The sequence below is a fragment of the Octopus sinensis genome, linkage group LG2, assembly GCF_006345805.1.
Source record: "Octopus sinensis linkage group LG2, ASM634580v1, whole genome shotgun sequence".
NCBI lineage: Eukaryota > Metazoa > Mollusca > Cephalopoda > Octopoda > Octopodidae > Octopus > Octopus sinensis.
The window spans coordinates 147,598,405-147,616,042 of NC_042998.1; the positions used below are offsets into that span (position 1 = coordinate 147,598,405).

General features: G+C 37.5%; 1 protein-coding gene across 1 annotated transcript in view; it reads right to left on the bottom strand.

Annotated features, from left to right (window-relative positions):
• The window catches only part of LOC115232421, a 71,396-nt gene extending 60,720 nt beyond the window's left edge, over nt 1-10,676 (bottom strand). The window contains exon 1 of the mRNA XM_029802284.2: nt 10,534-10,676. Within this exon, the coding sequence (XP_029658144.1) occupies nt 10,534-10,565 (32 nt within the window). The 5' untranslated portion in view covers nt 10,566-10,676. The remainder of the gene's footprint in view (nt 1-10,533) is intronic.
• Between the last annotated feature and the right edge of the window lie 6,962 nt (nt 10,677-17,638).

Here is a 17,638-nt window from a genome sequence, read left to right on the forward strand (position 1 = left end):
GTACATAATTCAGTTCCTCAAAGAATTGAATTTTCTTTGTCAAATGACAGGAATCCATCATCATGATCACTCCATCACTTACATTCATGAATCACTACTGCAACAATCAATGTTCAACTCATTCTAATAAAAGTGTCTTTCAACACAATAAGTCTATGAAAAGATTTTCTCTTAGACAAAAGACTACAGCATCATGCCTTTCAACAGTGTATATATATTTACTATGATACATAGATGGTGATTTTAATTTAATGCCATTTCAATTGTGTATACTAAATTTTGTACAGCATGTCAAACTTACTGCAAAATCAGTGAATGTATTATTTCCTTTATATTAAAGCACAAATTCCATCTTAGCAAGTAGCAATAAAGTGCATAGCAATGATAAATCTCAAGTAGGGCAAAACATACCTGTCGTTCTTATGAGTCATTGCCGGGACGATCTCCATCTCGCTCTGATATACAACGTGTTTTTAACACAAATCTCTGACAAAACCACAGCATCATGCCTTTCAATGGTGTATATACATTTAGTATGATGCATCAATGACAGTTACTTTATTTAGGCAGTTTTTTTAATTAAAAAACAGGAACATGATTAAAACTTATGTGAGATCTAATTGTTTCCCTTTCTCTTTCTTAATCCTAAAGAGCCTTTAAGGGCTCAAAGTTAGCTCCTGTTTCACATTGTAAAGCAAATGTGAGATAAATTGCTCTTTTGGTTAATAAGACAGCTATGTATTGAACAACTATGTGTGAAGCATGTGGCCTAGTAGTGAAGGTATTGGGTAGACGATCTTAAAACATGGATTCCTGGTCTAGGCAACACAATATACCCTTGAACAAGGTACTTCTTTTCATGTTGCACCAGTCTACTCATCTGAAGAGCAGTGAATGAGTGCTTCCGCAACCCTGTTACTTGGATGTACTGCTGGGTAGGGTGAGAGGACTAAGATGATGTCTACGTCTACCTATAGCTACACAAACACCTAAAACAATGATGCTATCCACCACATCATATTCACTGGCACGTGACAGCTAAGCTATTTGAATAATTTCCAACAACCTCATCAACTGAAGGAATGTAGATTGAAATGGTCTTCTCAGAAATATGAGATGCTTGCAGTAAAATAAGGATTCACGTTTTATAAAAAGTAGGTAGTTTCATGACCTACACACCTGACAAATTTTCTGACATCTATTATGTGAGAATATTATAGTATTATGAGAGAGAGAGAGAGAGAGAGAGCAAAATTCAGAGATAGAAAGAATGAAGTAATCCAGTAGGTATTACCCTTAACTAGGTAAAAACACTGTTATGAACGACAGAGTGGACAGGAGAAAATATTGAGGTATCTCTATCTCAAAATCTGTTATCAGCTCATCTGTTTGTATTACCAAAACATTAGCATCCTGTGGAATATAAACCAGCTGATGAAATGTTTTGATCAGTTCAACGAGCTCATCCTATATTTTTTTTTTACCCCACTCCTGCACTCTTTCTTTCTAATTCTAATTCATTCACAAACTCTCCCGTTTTCTCTTTCTCTTCTCTCCGTCAATGACAAAAACATTCTCAGATTTTTATTTTTCTCGTTTTCCTAAACTGTTTACCATTTCGTCTCTTCTCTCTTTCTAACGATATAATGTATACATCGACAACTACATAATTACTTAGTCAGGTACAAAAGCGACGCAGGCACACGTCTATACACACAATCATTTATACAAGGGGAACACCCTCTTATAAACACACACACATGTAAATACATTTAAGGAATTATATAAAATACATATGCATCCGCTTACTACACACACACTCCCAGTACATTTAAGATTTTATAAGTAGCAACATGCACATAAGGTCGAAATTTAAAAAAATGAAAGGAAGGGGAAGGAGTTGAAACCCTAACAGATAAACAAGGTTGAAAAGGTAAAAGAAGAATGATGTGAAGAATGTCGAGTAGGGGGTCGGTGAGGTAGCATCGCTGGTTCTGGAGATGGTGGTCGTGTTTACAGAGTAGTAACAGCAGCGGCATTGACCGTGATACAGGTTGTAATATGTATTGGAAGTGGTTAGTGGCAACGGTGGTGGTATTCACTGGTTGTAGAAAAATTGGTAAGAACCAGCGATGGGAGGGAGAAGTGTGAAGGCGGTCGGAATTTAGGGAACAGCAACGGTGGTTTGAGGGGTGAGGTGATTTTTTTTTGAACCTGAGAGATAATTAGTTGGTGTCATTAAACATACAGAATCAGGAATCCTCGTGTCAATCATACACACACAATCAAGAATTCTCACCAATCACACACATATGCACAGAGTCAAGAATTCTCATGTCAACCACACACACACTGAAAGTACGCGCACACGCACAGTCAAGAAGAATTCTGTCAATTACACACACACACTCATACACGTTCCTCAGGTGATGCTCACACCACCACAATTGGAACCAATAATAAAACGACACCAGATGAAGTAATGTCCTTCGTTCGCTGTTCTGGCGGCGACTGACGAGATAAACATAAATGGTGATGGTGGTAGTGATGGCGGCGGTGGTGAACACGTAAGATTTGGTGGAGGCGACTACTGTTAAATTTCGTTTATTCCTAATAAATGACTTTCTGCCGTTTCTCAGTTTGTAGTAGTAGTAGTCATCGGGGTAGTAGAAGTGGTAGTTGTAGTGTTAGAGATGTTTGCTCTATTGCCATTACAACTCTAATGGGTTAAACCTTCATTAGTGGCCGATAAACGAGAATTAATTATTATTATTATCAAGGAAAGCAATAAGATGGTAGAATCATTACTGCATTGAACAAAATGCTTAGCAGCATTTCTTCCGATTCATTACGTTCTGAGTTCAAATCCCATCGAGATCAACTGTACCGTTTATCCTTTCGAGGGTCGATAAAATAAAGTACCAACCAAATACTGAGGGTCGATGTAAACGACTTAACACCTCTCCTCAAAACTACCTAAATCACAAACCATTATTATATTTGTCTCTTATGATGATGATGATGATGATGACGACGACAACGATGATACTGCATCAGCTTCTAGATAATGTGGTTGTTTGTTGGCTAATGTTGTATCGGTTGATCATCGTTTGACAATTTATTGATGATTATATTGATTGTTGGTCGATACGGCTAGTGATTGATTGGCTGTTACGTGCCTGTGGTTGTTATATCAGCTGTTAAATAGTCGCTGCTGTTGATATTGTACTTTATAGTAACATCTGTTCTCTTACGTACAGTATGTTGTTATTTAACCCCAGCGTAGCTTTCACGAAACACACCTAAGATGGAAGGAGCTCCGGTCGTGGTCACCCCCTCCTATATTCGGAGTATCCAGGTGATTATCCGATGTGTCCTTCTCTTCTTAAAACAGTAGTTGCAATTTAAGGGCAATTTGGCTGCTATTTCTAGCAAGTTGAAAGACCACATAGAATGCTCCCCTGCAGTTGGTTCGTCGCGAGATCCATTGTTGTCAAAAATCAGGTGTGATGTTATTTAGGTCCGCTGTTGTTATGCTTCTAGGAATATTTTTTAACAGTGATGGTATTACATCAGTTGTTATGACTGTCTTAAAATTGATGTGAGGTTTCCAACAAGAATTTAAAAAAACTATTATTCAGTTTGACAACTTCGTACATAACAATAAAATGGTAGAGAGCAAGATTAGTCACTCTCGACTTAACCTTTCTTTGTGAAGGTAATACTATACCAGTAATATACTAATGCCAACTCAAATGACTACAAATCTTTCCAACATATGTTAGTCTAGTATCAAGGTGAGAAAATTATTATTATACAAGTGGTAAGCTGGCAAATCGCCTACTGGACAAATTACTTGATGGAATTTCGTTCCTTTTTAGGTTCTGAATTCAAATTCCCCCAAGGTCGACTTTACCTTTCATACTTTCAGGGTGGATAAAATAAGGGCCAGTTGAGCATTGGAGTCATCACAATCGACTAGTCTCTTCCCCTAAAACATTTCAGGCCTTGTGCCTTTGACAGAAAGGGTTGTTGTTCAAGGCAATGAGCTGGCAGAATTGTTAGTGCGTCGGACAAAAAGCTTTTGTTCTGAGTTAAAAAGCTACCAAGGTCAACTTAGGTTGAGGATACCAGTCAAGTAGTGGGTTTGGGTGGGGGGAGGTCAATGTAATCGACTTCCCCTCTCTTCAGAATTGCTGGCTTTGTGGCAAGATTTGATACAGTTATTATCATAAGGTGACAAGCTGGCAGAATTGTTACCATATTGGACAAACTCCTAAGTAGCATTTCTTCCAGCTCTTTATATTCTGAGTTCAAATCCGACCAAGGTCAATTTTGTCTTTTATCAGTTTGGGGGTCAATAAAAAGAAAATGCACCAGTCTAGTACTGAGGGTTGATGTAATCATCATCCCCACCCCTAAATTTGCTGGCTTTGTGCCTACAGTAGAATTATTATTATTTACTCTGAGGAAGAGAAGTAATGCATCAGTGGCATATAGTGGTTGTCATTGGATGTGCTGCCACACTGACCATACTACGAGTAACATTAAAATTACTTAAATTAGGCATCCAAACTGTATTCCTATTCAAAATGCGGGATCCAAAATGTAAATAATATAAACTTAATTCAATTGGGATACATATATGACACTAAAGTAAAAAACTAAAATTCAACTCTGTTGGTCATGAATAAGAGCTTTCCCTCTGGGATACAAGTCCGGGCAGAAAGTCACCTCACCAGCGAACACACAACCTAGGGTTGCTTTTATGGAAGACCAGCAGTTATCCGTGCATGCCAGCCTCCCCTCTCCACACTGCTGATGTTATCCAAGGGAAAGGCAAAGGCCAATACAACTTGGCACCAGTGATGTCGCAATTCATTTCTACAGCTGAGTGAACTGGAGCAATGTGAAAATAAAGTGCAGCCCGGTTCGGGAATCGAACTTACAACCTCATTATTGTAAGTTCAACACTCTAACCACTCATTAAGCCATGCGCCTTCACACACTAAAGTAAACTGAATTAATAACACCCTACAAATCATAAGTATTCTAAAATAAGCCATATTTTTTTTATGTGCACACACTGAAAAATAAGAAACCATATAATTTTACTTTACTTAAATTATATGTAAGTTCTGTTCTTCTTCTTTGAGATGTAAAATGTTCAATAACCTCATCATACAATGAACCACTTTATTCATAGTTTTGAAAACAAATTAAAATCAAAGTTATATGATGATATTGTAAGAAAAAAATTCTTGTAAAAAATTAGTTTTAGTTTAGGAATCTTAAATTAATTTAAACATATTTCTTCTCACAAAACTGGAATTTAAGACGTATAGTTATTGTAAAAGGTTATTAAAGACAATGAAGCCTTGCATTTATGGCAAACTTGAGATGTGTTTTAAATGCAGTGACATAGCTAATGTGTGTGTGTGCACCTCTTGAGGCAGCCTTTGAGTTTGCAGCACCAACCCCATAAAACAGACCCAAAAGTGCTACCTGGGGCAAAGTGTCCTCATCACCTCACTAGTCACACTATTATTTTAGATGTGTGCTGTTTCTTTATTCACACGAGTAAATGTTGCCTTAAGTCACAAACAGAACTAGAGAAGTTACAGCCGTGGAAGCAAGGTCTAGAATCGAAGGGCCTTAGAGTTAACCTAGCAAAAACAAAAGTTTTAGCGAGTAGGAAGGTGGACAAATCACAAATCCCTTGAAGTAGATGCCCCTGCTTGATCTGTAGAAAAGGAGTAGGTAGAAACTCCAGAAGATTTTTAAGAGGTGCAGCAATAGGTTAATTGGGAAGATAGTTTTTGTGTGTGGCAGATGCACAGGTGCAATAAACATCAAAGATGTAAGGAAAACAGATTCCATCACATGCCGGGGAAAAAACTAGAAGTAGCTGATAGCTTCTGTTACTTAGGTGACCAAGTCAGTAGCAAGGGTGGATGTTCTGAGAGCATAGCTGCTAGAATAAGAATATCCTAGGCAAAGTTCAGAGAGCTCCTACCTCTGCTGGTAAGAAAGGGCCTCTCACTCAGAGTGAAAGGTAGACTGTATGATGCATGTGTCCTTGTTTGTCCCCTCTATGTTTAGCCCCTTGTAGGTAATAAAGAAATATGTATGATGCATGTGTGCAAACAGCCATGCCACACTGCTGAGGACATGCATAGGCTTGAAAGAAATGAAGCTAGTATGTTCTGCTGGATGCATAATGTCAGTGTGCATACATGACAGAGTGTAAGGACCCTGAGAGAAAAGTTGGACATATGGACATAAGAAGCATCAGATGTAGTGTGCAAGAGAGATGACTGTGCTGGTATGGTTATGTGTTGTATATGGATGAGGAAAGTTGTATGAAGAAGTGTCACACTCTAACAGTGGAGGGAACCTGTGGAAGAGGTAGACCCAGGAAGACATGGAATAAGGTGGTGAAGCACAACCTTCGAAAGTTGGGCCTCAAAGAGGCAATGACAAGAGACCAAGAACTTTGGAGATATGCTGTGCTTGAGAAAACCCAGCAAGCCAAGTGAGATCATAGTTGTGGTGGATGCCAGTGTCACATAACTGGCCCATTTAAAAGCACTCTTCAATTGTTGAGCAATATGCTGTGCTTGTGAAGACCTGCTGAACCAAGTGGAATTGTAGTCATGGCTGATGCCAATGCCACCTAACTGGCACATACAAAGCACTATTTGAATGTGACCGATGTTAGTGATGCCTGACTGACACCCATGCCAGTGGCACATAAAAAGAACCATTCGAGTGTGACCAATGACTGAGTTGACAAAAAGCCCAGCAGATTCAGTAGATGGAAACTGAAAGAAATTGTTGTGTATATATGTGAGTATATATCATCATCATTTTAATGTCCACCACCTTATCCCATGTCTTCCTGGGTCTACCTCTTCCACAGGTTCCCTCCACTGTTAGAGTGTGACACTTCATACAGCTTTCCTCATCCATACACAACACATAACCATACATGGGTCAGACAAAATTTATTGGGGCTGATTTTTCTACAGCCTTCCTCTTGCCAACGCCAACCCTTATCTGTTTCGAAGCAAGGTAATATTTTCCTATAGCCAGACATGTCTTCACAGAATATTGGAAATGAATGACATGCATTTACAACAATCGCATGATATCACAAGGAGACACAAACATACATACATATGGACCTTATGGTTAGGAAGCTGATTTTAAACCATACAGCTACATCAGTGCCCATTATATATATATATATATATAATTAATTTTGTGCCTAAAATTACGCACACACACACACAGAGTTTTGGGCCCAAAATTACAAACTTGAGATGATCAGTCTTAAAATTTAGTAACTCTTTTTCTTTTTGTCCAGTGGTACCTATTAAATTTCCAAATGGATTTATGTAAAATTGTTATAGAAGACAAGGCATGTCTTAGTTGGATAGTCGCATAAACTAACATCCATTTTACCTATTTGGGTGGTTTAGATACCAATGAGGACTCGTTACACACAGAGATTCAAAGGACAATACACAGAAGTAGTTTTACATTGTCCTTCTCTCCAAGAGTAGATTTGTTTCAGAGCTGTGAACAAATGAAGCAGTCATTAATTATTCACAGCATTCAGCTGTTTGAGAGTGAAGTGTACAAACATAGGATCTCTGTTCAAAGCTAAGTAAGTCTTTGAGAGTTAAGTATTTTTGTCAAGGACAGAGTGAAGCACTGAAACAGGATATGAAAAGCCAACTCTGTGATCAGAAGTTATGATTACGGAAGTATACTCAACTAAATATCAAGTGTTCACAAACCTTCTCAGACATAAAGAAATAATAAACAAAAAATCAGCCTCTGTGTGTGTGTGATTTTGTTTTTTCTTGCTAGCAACTGATGGGAAACCAGTAAGGTGTATTTAGTTAAACGTCATCATGGTGGTATAACAACTGGACATAAACATAAGGAAAAAATAATGTTTAAATCAGTCATGGGCAAACTGCAGCTAGTGGGACTTAGTGAATGGCACCCTAAATGAAAAATTACCTTGAATTCTTCTTTTAGAAGCGTGGCTCACCTGATGATGAGCTGTATCTCATGCAGCTCACTTCTCATAAAAGGATGCCCATGCTTAGTTTAAAACAACTGCAGTAAACAGTATAGCAATGCAAATTATGAACCAACAAAAGAGACTATGTGGTCAATCGACCTGCTAGAAATAACAGCCAAATCTCCCTTGAGCATATCCTATCATTATCAGTAATAACAATACTGTAGATAATACAGCTCTACATGTTTCTAAAATTTTCATAAAACTCCCTCAGCTGACAAACTTTGATTTGATTAGTCTTGGAGTAAATCAACTCTGGGAGAATCAAGTACCAAGATGCAACTTTTCAACAATATCAGAACTGGATCTTATGCAAGGTTTTGCAATAGTAAAATTGACCTGTTATTCTATGAAAAACTTTAATTGAAAAGTGGACCAAAACAAATAATTGAGTTTATGAACTCTTTGATGCTAACCATTCTGCTAGTTTAGTTGATAAATTGGTTACCTGATGAACCACTCAAAGAACAGGTGCCAAGTTTGTGTCAAACATTTTTTGAAAAGGGGTATAATCTCCATCTTGAAGGAAACTGGGCCTTTAAGATTCTTTAATGGTCCTCGGTCATTTTTTCTTTTAGTATTTATTATTGATAAAGAGTTAAAACTAAACTTGCAGAATTGTTAGCACATCAGAGAAAATATTTAGAGGCATTTCTTCTGACACTTATCAATAAATTAAATACCAGTTGAGCACTGGGGTTGATGTAATTGACTTATCCCATTAAAATCACTGGTCTTGTGCCAAAATTTGAGAACAATTATTGCTAAAGAGCATCTCTGGATATTATTTACTTGTTATTGATAAAGAGTAACAAGAGATATACAAATTATGACAGTGAAGCCTACCAGAGTCTCATAACCGCCTCCACTGCCATTGCCACCACCATCATTTAATGACCACTTTCCATGCTTGCATGGGTCAGATGGAATTTGTTGAGGCAGATTTGTTCAACTAAATGTGGTGCTCCAGCATGGCCGCAGTCAAAATGACTGAAACAAGTAAATGAACACACACACACATAAAATCATTCAGTTTCTATCTCCCAAATTCACCCATAAGGCTTTGGTTGGTTCAAAGCTATGGTAGAAGAGGCCCAAGGTGTCATGCAGTGTAACTGAATGCAAGACCATATGGGTGAGAAGCAAACTTTTTTAATCACACAGCCCTGCCAGTCCCTATATTTGTTACACCTCATCAAAAAGCTGATTGCTGGAACTGATGAGGTAACTGGACAAGCTAAATGTACTTTATTAAAAAGAAAACTGTCAGATGTTTGCAAAGATCAGAAAGTTGATTCCATTGAAAACCTAAATAGAGACTGAAAGATAAAGCAGGCACCAAACTCCATGAGTTTCTGAAAGATACAGTTCTCCTCATTCTATAACCAGTCTCCAATTACAACCAATATAATCATCATCATTTAGTGTCTGCTTTCCATGCTGACATGGGTTAGACGATTTGACTAAAACTAGTGAGCTGTAGGGCTACACAGGGTTCCAATCTGATTAGGCATGGTTTCTACAGCTGGATGCCCTTCCAAACACCAACAACTCCAAGAGTGTAATGGATGCTTTTTACATGCCACTGACATTGGCCATGACTATGATTTCACTTGGCTCGACGAGTCTTCTCAAAATATTAATTATAAATAATTTGAAAGATAATAAAGTGTAAATGGGACCTTTCTGGAAGGCTTTTGGTCAGAATAAACAGTGAAGAATGCATTTTGGTTCTCATTTATGGATCTGAGCCAAGGCAAGGCATATGCACTGCCAGAAATAAAAATAACAAACACTAATGCAAGTTCGAATCTAACTTGAAACCCACTAGAAGCACTAGATTTTCAAGAACCATACAAAACAAGTCCCTCATTTCTTCTGAAGACAAAATGATAACATTTAACTACAAAAGTACCAAAAAGTGCAACTGTAAAAAATAAATAAATTCAGTGGTTGCTTAATCTGCCACCTCATTTGGGGACACTGGGTTGCCAGAAACAATAAGTACCTATAATGTACAGGTTTGAATTAATCAACAATAAGCCTCTACAAACCCTTTACACATCATCAAAAGAAACCAGAATCCATCCCACAGATATAAATATGATATTGAGGCACAACGAATAAGATTTTACTGTATTATAGACTTTTATAAAGTCCGTCCATAACACTTTACACCCGGGTGTAACAGTAAACATTTATCCGTTAGAATAGTAGATTGTAAAATATCATATGTAAATAACTTTTAGGGAAACAAATGCCCGATTCGAACCGTTATCTTTCATTTAAATCGGATGACACATTATAAAAATTACTTTATAAACAATGGACAATCTACGTGTTACTTCGATCTATGGTGAGATAAAGTTCATGGCACATATAATATTTATAAATAATGAAATACAACTAATTACTAGCTATAACATTTATATTACCTGTAGACTTCTGCTATTTCTTTAGTCTCCATCGTCAATAATTTAAACCTGGCGCCAGCAACAATACCAAGGCCGCTTACATACTTTCTAAACAAAAACACTGACTTCTTCGCTGGTCAAAGCGAGCAAAATTATTTTTAAGCTTCATTTCATTTCTGATGTATGTATTTTAAACTTTTTATCGTATTTCTAATTTATAGTTTAAGTTAAAAGGAGAAAGTAAGGATTATTCAAAGAAATTAAAGTTTTTATCGTCTTCCCTCATTCCTTCAGATATCGCTTACGTAAAGGAAAGATAATCAATTCCGTTTCTGTCTTTACCTCTGGGATTTCTATCCCAACAGTAAATATACACTGATCGAATTTATCGATTATATTCTCTATTACTTACAAAAACAAAAGTCTCAGGCTTATATAGAATAATATGACTGTAGCAATAAAGGCTGCCGAATAGTGTTAAGCTTCCTGCGAACCAAGTTTTCGACTCGATATTGATTCTTGATTTTGGTTACTTTGATTATATCATGAATAACCTTGAGAAATGTCTGGGCAATTTTTCGGTTTAGCATCCCAAAATGAAAGTAAAGATTTATTGTAAGCAATGAGCATTAAAAGATTGAAATTTGAAAAGAATATTTTTTAGTTAATGTATACTATTACACATATTTCGTGAGTCTTGTGTGATCACTGATTGGCAGACTTTCGGAATAGCTATCTGTCCCTCATAGAGAAAACGGACAAGGAATTGGGTGGTTATTTTCTTCTGCCAAAAATTGTTATTGTTCATAGAATAGAATGTTTTTATAATCTCTCACCTCCAATTCCATGGTCTTTTTCAGTTACCTTTTACTATTACACCCGTCTAATTTTTTTTTTTTTTTTTTGAGAAGAACTGGCTTAATAATTTATCTCTTTATATGAAGTTATAACTTTTTTAGGAAAAAAATTAACATTTATTTACATGAAAAAATTACTGGAGAACTTTCATCTAATTCTTCCAAATCTCTGTTAAAACTGTATTGAAACCATTTGTGTGGAATTTCTTTTATCACAACAACTAGTTGCACACCACAAGGTTTAACAGAACCTACTGAAGCAAGCCAACACATTCACAGCATTACCACTGGCAAGTGGTAAAGCTAGGGCATTGTGAAAGCCAAGTGCCCTCATGGGCATCACCTGACACCTCAGTGGGGCAAGCTGCCAACATTGACAAGAACTTCATGGTTAGTGACCCAGTCTCTCCAAATATCTCAAATGCCACAGGTTGGAAGTGATAGTTCACTGTCAGGTCCCAATACTTCAGAGTTTTCTTCTTTTGAGTTACAGAAGCAGTGATCCTCCTATTAACTGTAGCATCTAGGATGTGGAAGGGAGTAAAGGAATCGCAGACTGTGGCATCCCAAATGAGGCAACTACCTCTAACCCAGAGACAGAGGGTAAGACCATCTAATCTCTTTCCATCACTTCTGGATAACCCCAACAGCTCCAGAACTGAGGGAATATTAATCTGATCCAGGGCCCACTTAATGATTAGGTTTAGCTCCCGACCCCTCCAGATGATCGCCTATACTGGCCCGACCCACCAAGTTTTCTACAAGCCATCTTCACCCCTGACAATGTAAGCAGGGTAACTGCTTCTTTTCCAGCAGATTCTGGCACTAGGATCGATGGCTTACAACCTCAGCATCTCAAGGATGGTATCTCCCTGCTCTTGGAGAACCTAACACAGTTCATAAACTTGTTTGCATCTGAGAGTGTCCTTGCCTACATTCGTCCTCTGTTCTTGGGGCCAAACTATTTGATCTCACCAAGCCCAACGGTGACCTCCACCCCATAACAGTTGGTTGTACTCTGCAATGGCTCACAGCAAAAGTGTGCCTGTCCTCAGTTTCTAACTGCCTGTCTGAGGAATTTTCCCCTATGCAGCTAGAATAGGTACTAAGCTAGGTTGTGAGGCTGCTGCTCATACCACCAACTTGCCTTTTGAGTCCCTAAAGGCCGTCCTCAAACTAGACCTTAAGAATGGTTTTAACTCCATCACTTGAGACATAATCTTCCATGCAGTAAGGGAGAATTCCCCCCACCATTTTATCACTTAGCTTGGCAAGCCTATCGGGAGCCCTCTCACCTCTTGTTTGGTGACCACCTCATCCCATCTACCTCTGGAGTCCAACAGTGTGATCCACTTGGTCCTGCCCTATTTGCATTGGGTATTGATGATGTTACCAAGATAGGAGCTGACCTAGACCTAAATGTCTGGTACCTTGATGATGTTTGTTTAAGAGGTTTTCCTGACAAGGTGCTTGTAACTGTGAGGACGACAATCAAGGAACTTGGTTGTAGAGGTCTAACAAGTTGGATGATATAATATATAAATACCATTTTTTTTTAATATTGTAATTTCTGTGTTAGTTTTCAAAGTGGAATCCAAAAGGTATAAAAAAAACTGAGAATGGGTAAGTATGAAAAATTTGAAAAGCAATTCCTTCTCTCCACAAAAATTATAATTCTCATTGTTGAAAGAACAAATAAGTTGGGGTGCTTATTTCAACATCTGTTGGGTAAATACTGTTGATATTTCCACTTTTGTTTGTTGATTACAGACCAAATTAATGTCAAGACATGAACAACATTCAATCTCCTATTTTTTCTCACCTGTGTGGATCATAAATCTAGTGACTGCATAGGAATACAATATACTAGAGTTAACATTGTACTTGCTCCTCCTGCCCCCACATAAGGTCCTGCACTTACCCTTATATTGACCCTTTAGAATTCCCTCCCTGCATAAATTTTCCCTGCAACCATTAACTTACAATATTCCAGCCAGAGCCATTTCACTAGTATCACAGAAGCTATGGACACAACCCCTTCCCCTAAAGCAAACTAATGAAATGGAAAAAAATCTTGATAAGACTACAAACTCAAAACCATTTGGCTGAGTTTAGAAGTGGTGGTGATGGTGAAGATACTTTATTCATTTAGTCATAGCAACCCTCACCACAAACGTAATTAGCAGTAATGAATTAATGAATACAAATGTGTGTACATGTCAAGAATATTTACAGATTTGATTACCTTGGTTTAGTTACATTTTTGTCAGACATCTATTTATATGTCCAAAATTAATTTTATATTGACTTGTATCTGTCATTAAAACATCCAAAATGATGTCAAAATAAAATAAAATCTTTTTAACTTGGCTTCTAAATGTTTAGCAGAATTTGCAGTTAAAAATCCAAGTGTTACTTGGAAGGATTAGAACATTAATGCATCTACTTTGATCTCTCAGTCAAAACCAAGTGGGGAGCCACAGCATAATTATTAATATCTACTACACTGGCCTTGTGCCATTTCTCTACAGAGTATCAGGGAGAGATCAACCTATGTCAAGAAACTTGACCCAGAATTGAACAATGCCTCCTGCCTGACCTCTGGTGACATGAAACCCACTAACTCAAACAACCTGCACGTCCTTGCTGGTATTGCTCCAAATGGAGATCCATAACACACATATTAAGATATCCGACAGGAAATGGCCAGTTGAGGCAAGATGACAAAAGCTACTAGTGATGGTGGTCAAACTCTGGCCCAACAACTGGGGCCAAGAAGAAACTTCCTCAGCTCTGAATGGAAAAACTTGGGAGCAAACTGCACTCTGACTGACATGGAAATCCCCACCCTCTGCTGAAGACCTCTCTCCTGGCCCAGAAGCATCATAGATTCAGTGGAAAACACTCAACCACATGAAAAGAACAGGACAATCAAAAGTTGCTTTGGTCAGATGTGGCTACAAGACCAGCCCAATCAACTCTGAATATGAAGAAGCAGACCATATTATGGAGCACTGCCTTGTCTGCCCACACTACCTAATTCCTGCAGCTCTAAAGATTTTGCAGAGTTCAATAAAAATGCAAAGAAATGTATAAAGAAATAGGAAACTGTCATATAACCACTTCGCTTCAAAGAATCAAAAGAAGAATAAAATGAAATAAAATAAACTAACTACCTAAATGAACAAAACTAAAAGAACAGACAATAAAGGTAACCGTGGTAGTTATTAATAACTTGTCTAAAAATTACATTTATTTAGAACAAGCTGTTGTGTTTATTGAAAGACTAGCATGCAATTAGAAACAATGAATTCCTTTGAACAACAACAACAATAATAATGTAGATAATAAGTCAAAATTAATATAAATTAATTAGTGATTGTTTGTATATTAGCATCTTTTGATGGTGTATTCAATTATTCTTTATTCCATCATACATACACTTATTCCTTTATTCATGAATTCATATTCATTCATCTCTTCATTTAATCTCATAGAAGAAGAAGGAGGAGGAGGAGGAATATAAACCTGATCACTGGAAATGATCAAAACTTTTACTAGTGGTTTCCACTGAGGTCATTGTCTGGCTACTGATTGATGATTCTCTCTCTCTCCCTCCCTTCCTCCCTCTCGTTATCTCTTTCCTTCTCTTTATCTCTCTGTTTTTTTCCACCTCTTTCCTTCTCTTTCAAACTTGCTGTCCTCCTTTTCTCTCTCTCTCTCTCTCTATTATTCTCTGGCTCCATCACCACTGTCCCCACTCTCTCTGCCCTTCTCCCTCCCCCTCTCCTTCTCATCACTCATTCTCTTGTTGACTAATAAAGAATAGAGAATAGCAATAATGACTTTACACAGGAAACAATACTACTCTTTATCAACATCATTGTCGTCATTAACATCATCTTCATCGACATTGTCATCGTCATCATCATTACCACCACTACCATTAACTCCAATACCACTTCCACTACCACAAATCCCACCATCACCACTGCCAATACCACTATAACCAGTTCTATCACCAACATCACCATAACCATCCCTGCCACTACTACCACTGACACACTAATACCAACAACAACAAACACCATCACCACCACTAGCAATAATAACCATGGGTGTACAACCAGGTAGACTGAAGTAAGGTGGGTTTTGTGCCTTTCTAGGAATACAATACCAATAGCTGCAATAAGATTTGAACTTAAATCCATATCATCACTAGAGTAGCACCTTAACATCTACAGTTCATCGTATCTCTGATCACATTTTATCTTTCATCTTTTATTATTTCAGCCATTAGACTGTGGCTATACTGGGGCACCACCTTGAAGAATCTTTAGTCAAATGAACTGACCCCAGGACTTTATACTTTTTTTCTTTAAGCCTGGTATTTATTGTATAGGTCACTTTGCTGAACCACAAAGTTATGGGTACATAAACACACCAACAACAGTTGTCAAGCAGTGGTGAGGGACAAACACTGACACAAACACACACATACATACAAGGGTAAGCACACTAATGCAAAACAAGGTGGAAAAAATAGTACATGAATATCGAAGGTAGAGTAATATGCTTTTATTAAATCCGTAAAAATCTACATAAATTGTTATTGACAGTTTCACGTGACAGTTTGTTGGACAGTTGTTATCATTCTCTCTGTATATGTATATATATATATATATATACTACACGGAGTGGTTGGCGTTAGGAAGGGCATCCAGCTGTAGAAACATTGCCAGATAAGACCGGAGCCTGGTGCAGCCTCCTGGCTTCCCAGATCCCCGGTCGAACCGTCCAACCCATGCTAGCATGGAGAACGGACGTTAAATGATGATGATGATGATGATGATGATGATGATATATTATCATTAAAGGCATGAAATTTTGCTTGACCCTTTGGATGATAACTGATGAGAAGTTGGGGACCTTCTGTGTTTGTTTTCCATTCGTCTGTGCATTTGCTATATGTTTTTCAACTTGCCATTCTGTGTCTGTTTTCCATTTGTTTGTACATTTACTATACGTTTTTAATGTGCATATATAGATATACACACACATATGTGCAAGATGGGCTTCTTTTAACTTCAGTCAATCATATCCACTCACAAGGCTTTGGTCAGCCCAAGGCTGTAGTAAAAAACACTTGCTCAAGATGACACAGAATGGGATTGAATCCAAAACCATGTTGTTGGGAAGTAAGCTTCTTATCACACAGCCACACCTGCGCCTATTCTTTTATATTATTTAATACAATACTGAAGTGAAAACATAATATGTAAATATATTATCTTGATTTAGGAGGTTGGTGCTGGGGAGGGCATTCAGCCATAGAAACTATGCCAAAGGAGTCATTGGAGCTTGGTGCTGTCCCCTGGCTAACCAGCTCTTGTTAAATCATCAACCCATGTCAACAAGGAAAATGGACATGTAGATACTAGATCATCATCTTAAAATTCTTTTGCATAATTTGTTATTACTTCAGTTCTTCTGATGTGACATGAACTCAGATGTGCTGTGTCCTGTCTCGTTATTTTTACCACTACTTCAACATCCTCTGCTATCTCTAGAGTACATACTCTGTCTGCCTTATCTCTCTCTCTCTCTCTCTCTCTCTCTTTCTCACCTAACTCAATTGTTTTATTTTTCCCTATATGCATTGTCCAATATCAGTGCCTCATTAAATACTAACCCGGCCATCTTTCCCAAAGTTTGAAATTTGTTATGAAACTTCACTATGGGGTATATCCAAAAATTTTACTTCTCACTATATTCATGAATTAAATTAATTTACTATTAATTAACTTAATTTAATATTATAAATTAAATTATTTACTTGTAATTTATATAAGATAGATGTAAATGTCTGCAAAGTTTATAAAACCTACCATGGACATTAAAATATAATCAATTATGACAGCTAAAATCTTTGGGTATACCACATAGTAAAGCTTGCCATCAACAGTAGCTTTATCTCGTATCCAAAAATTTATTTTCTTCTTTGCTGAACATTTCCTTTATGGTGATGCCATTGATGACTCTGTAGGCCAGTTCTTGCACAGAAGAGTTGATGGCATTGACAGCATAGCAATGTTAGTGGAAGATGAGGTTGATTTTGTTGAACATTTTTCCTGTTGCTTGATTTCTTCTTTTTCTCTTTGAAGTTTTTGGTTCCGATGGTGATGGAACACTGCCACTTGGCACAGTCTCGGGCTTATGTTTCAAACAATTTAGGCTCAATTCCAGTGGTTTTCAGTGTTGCTTTGAGT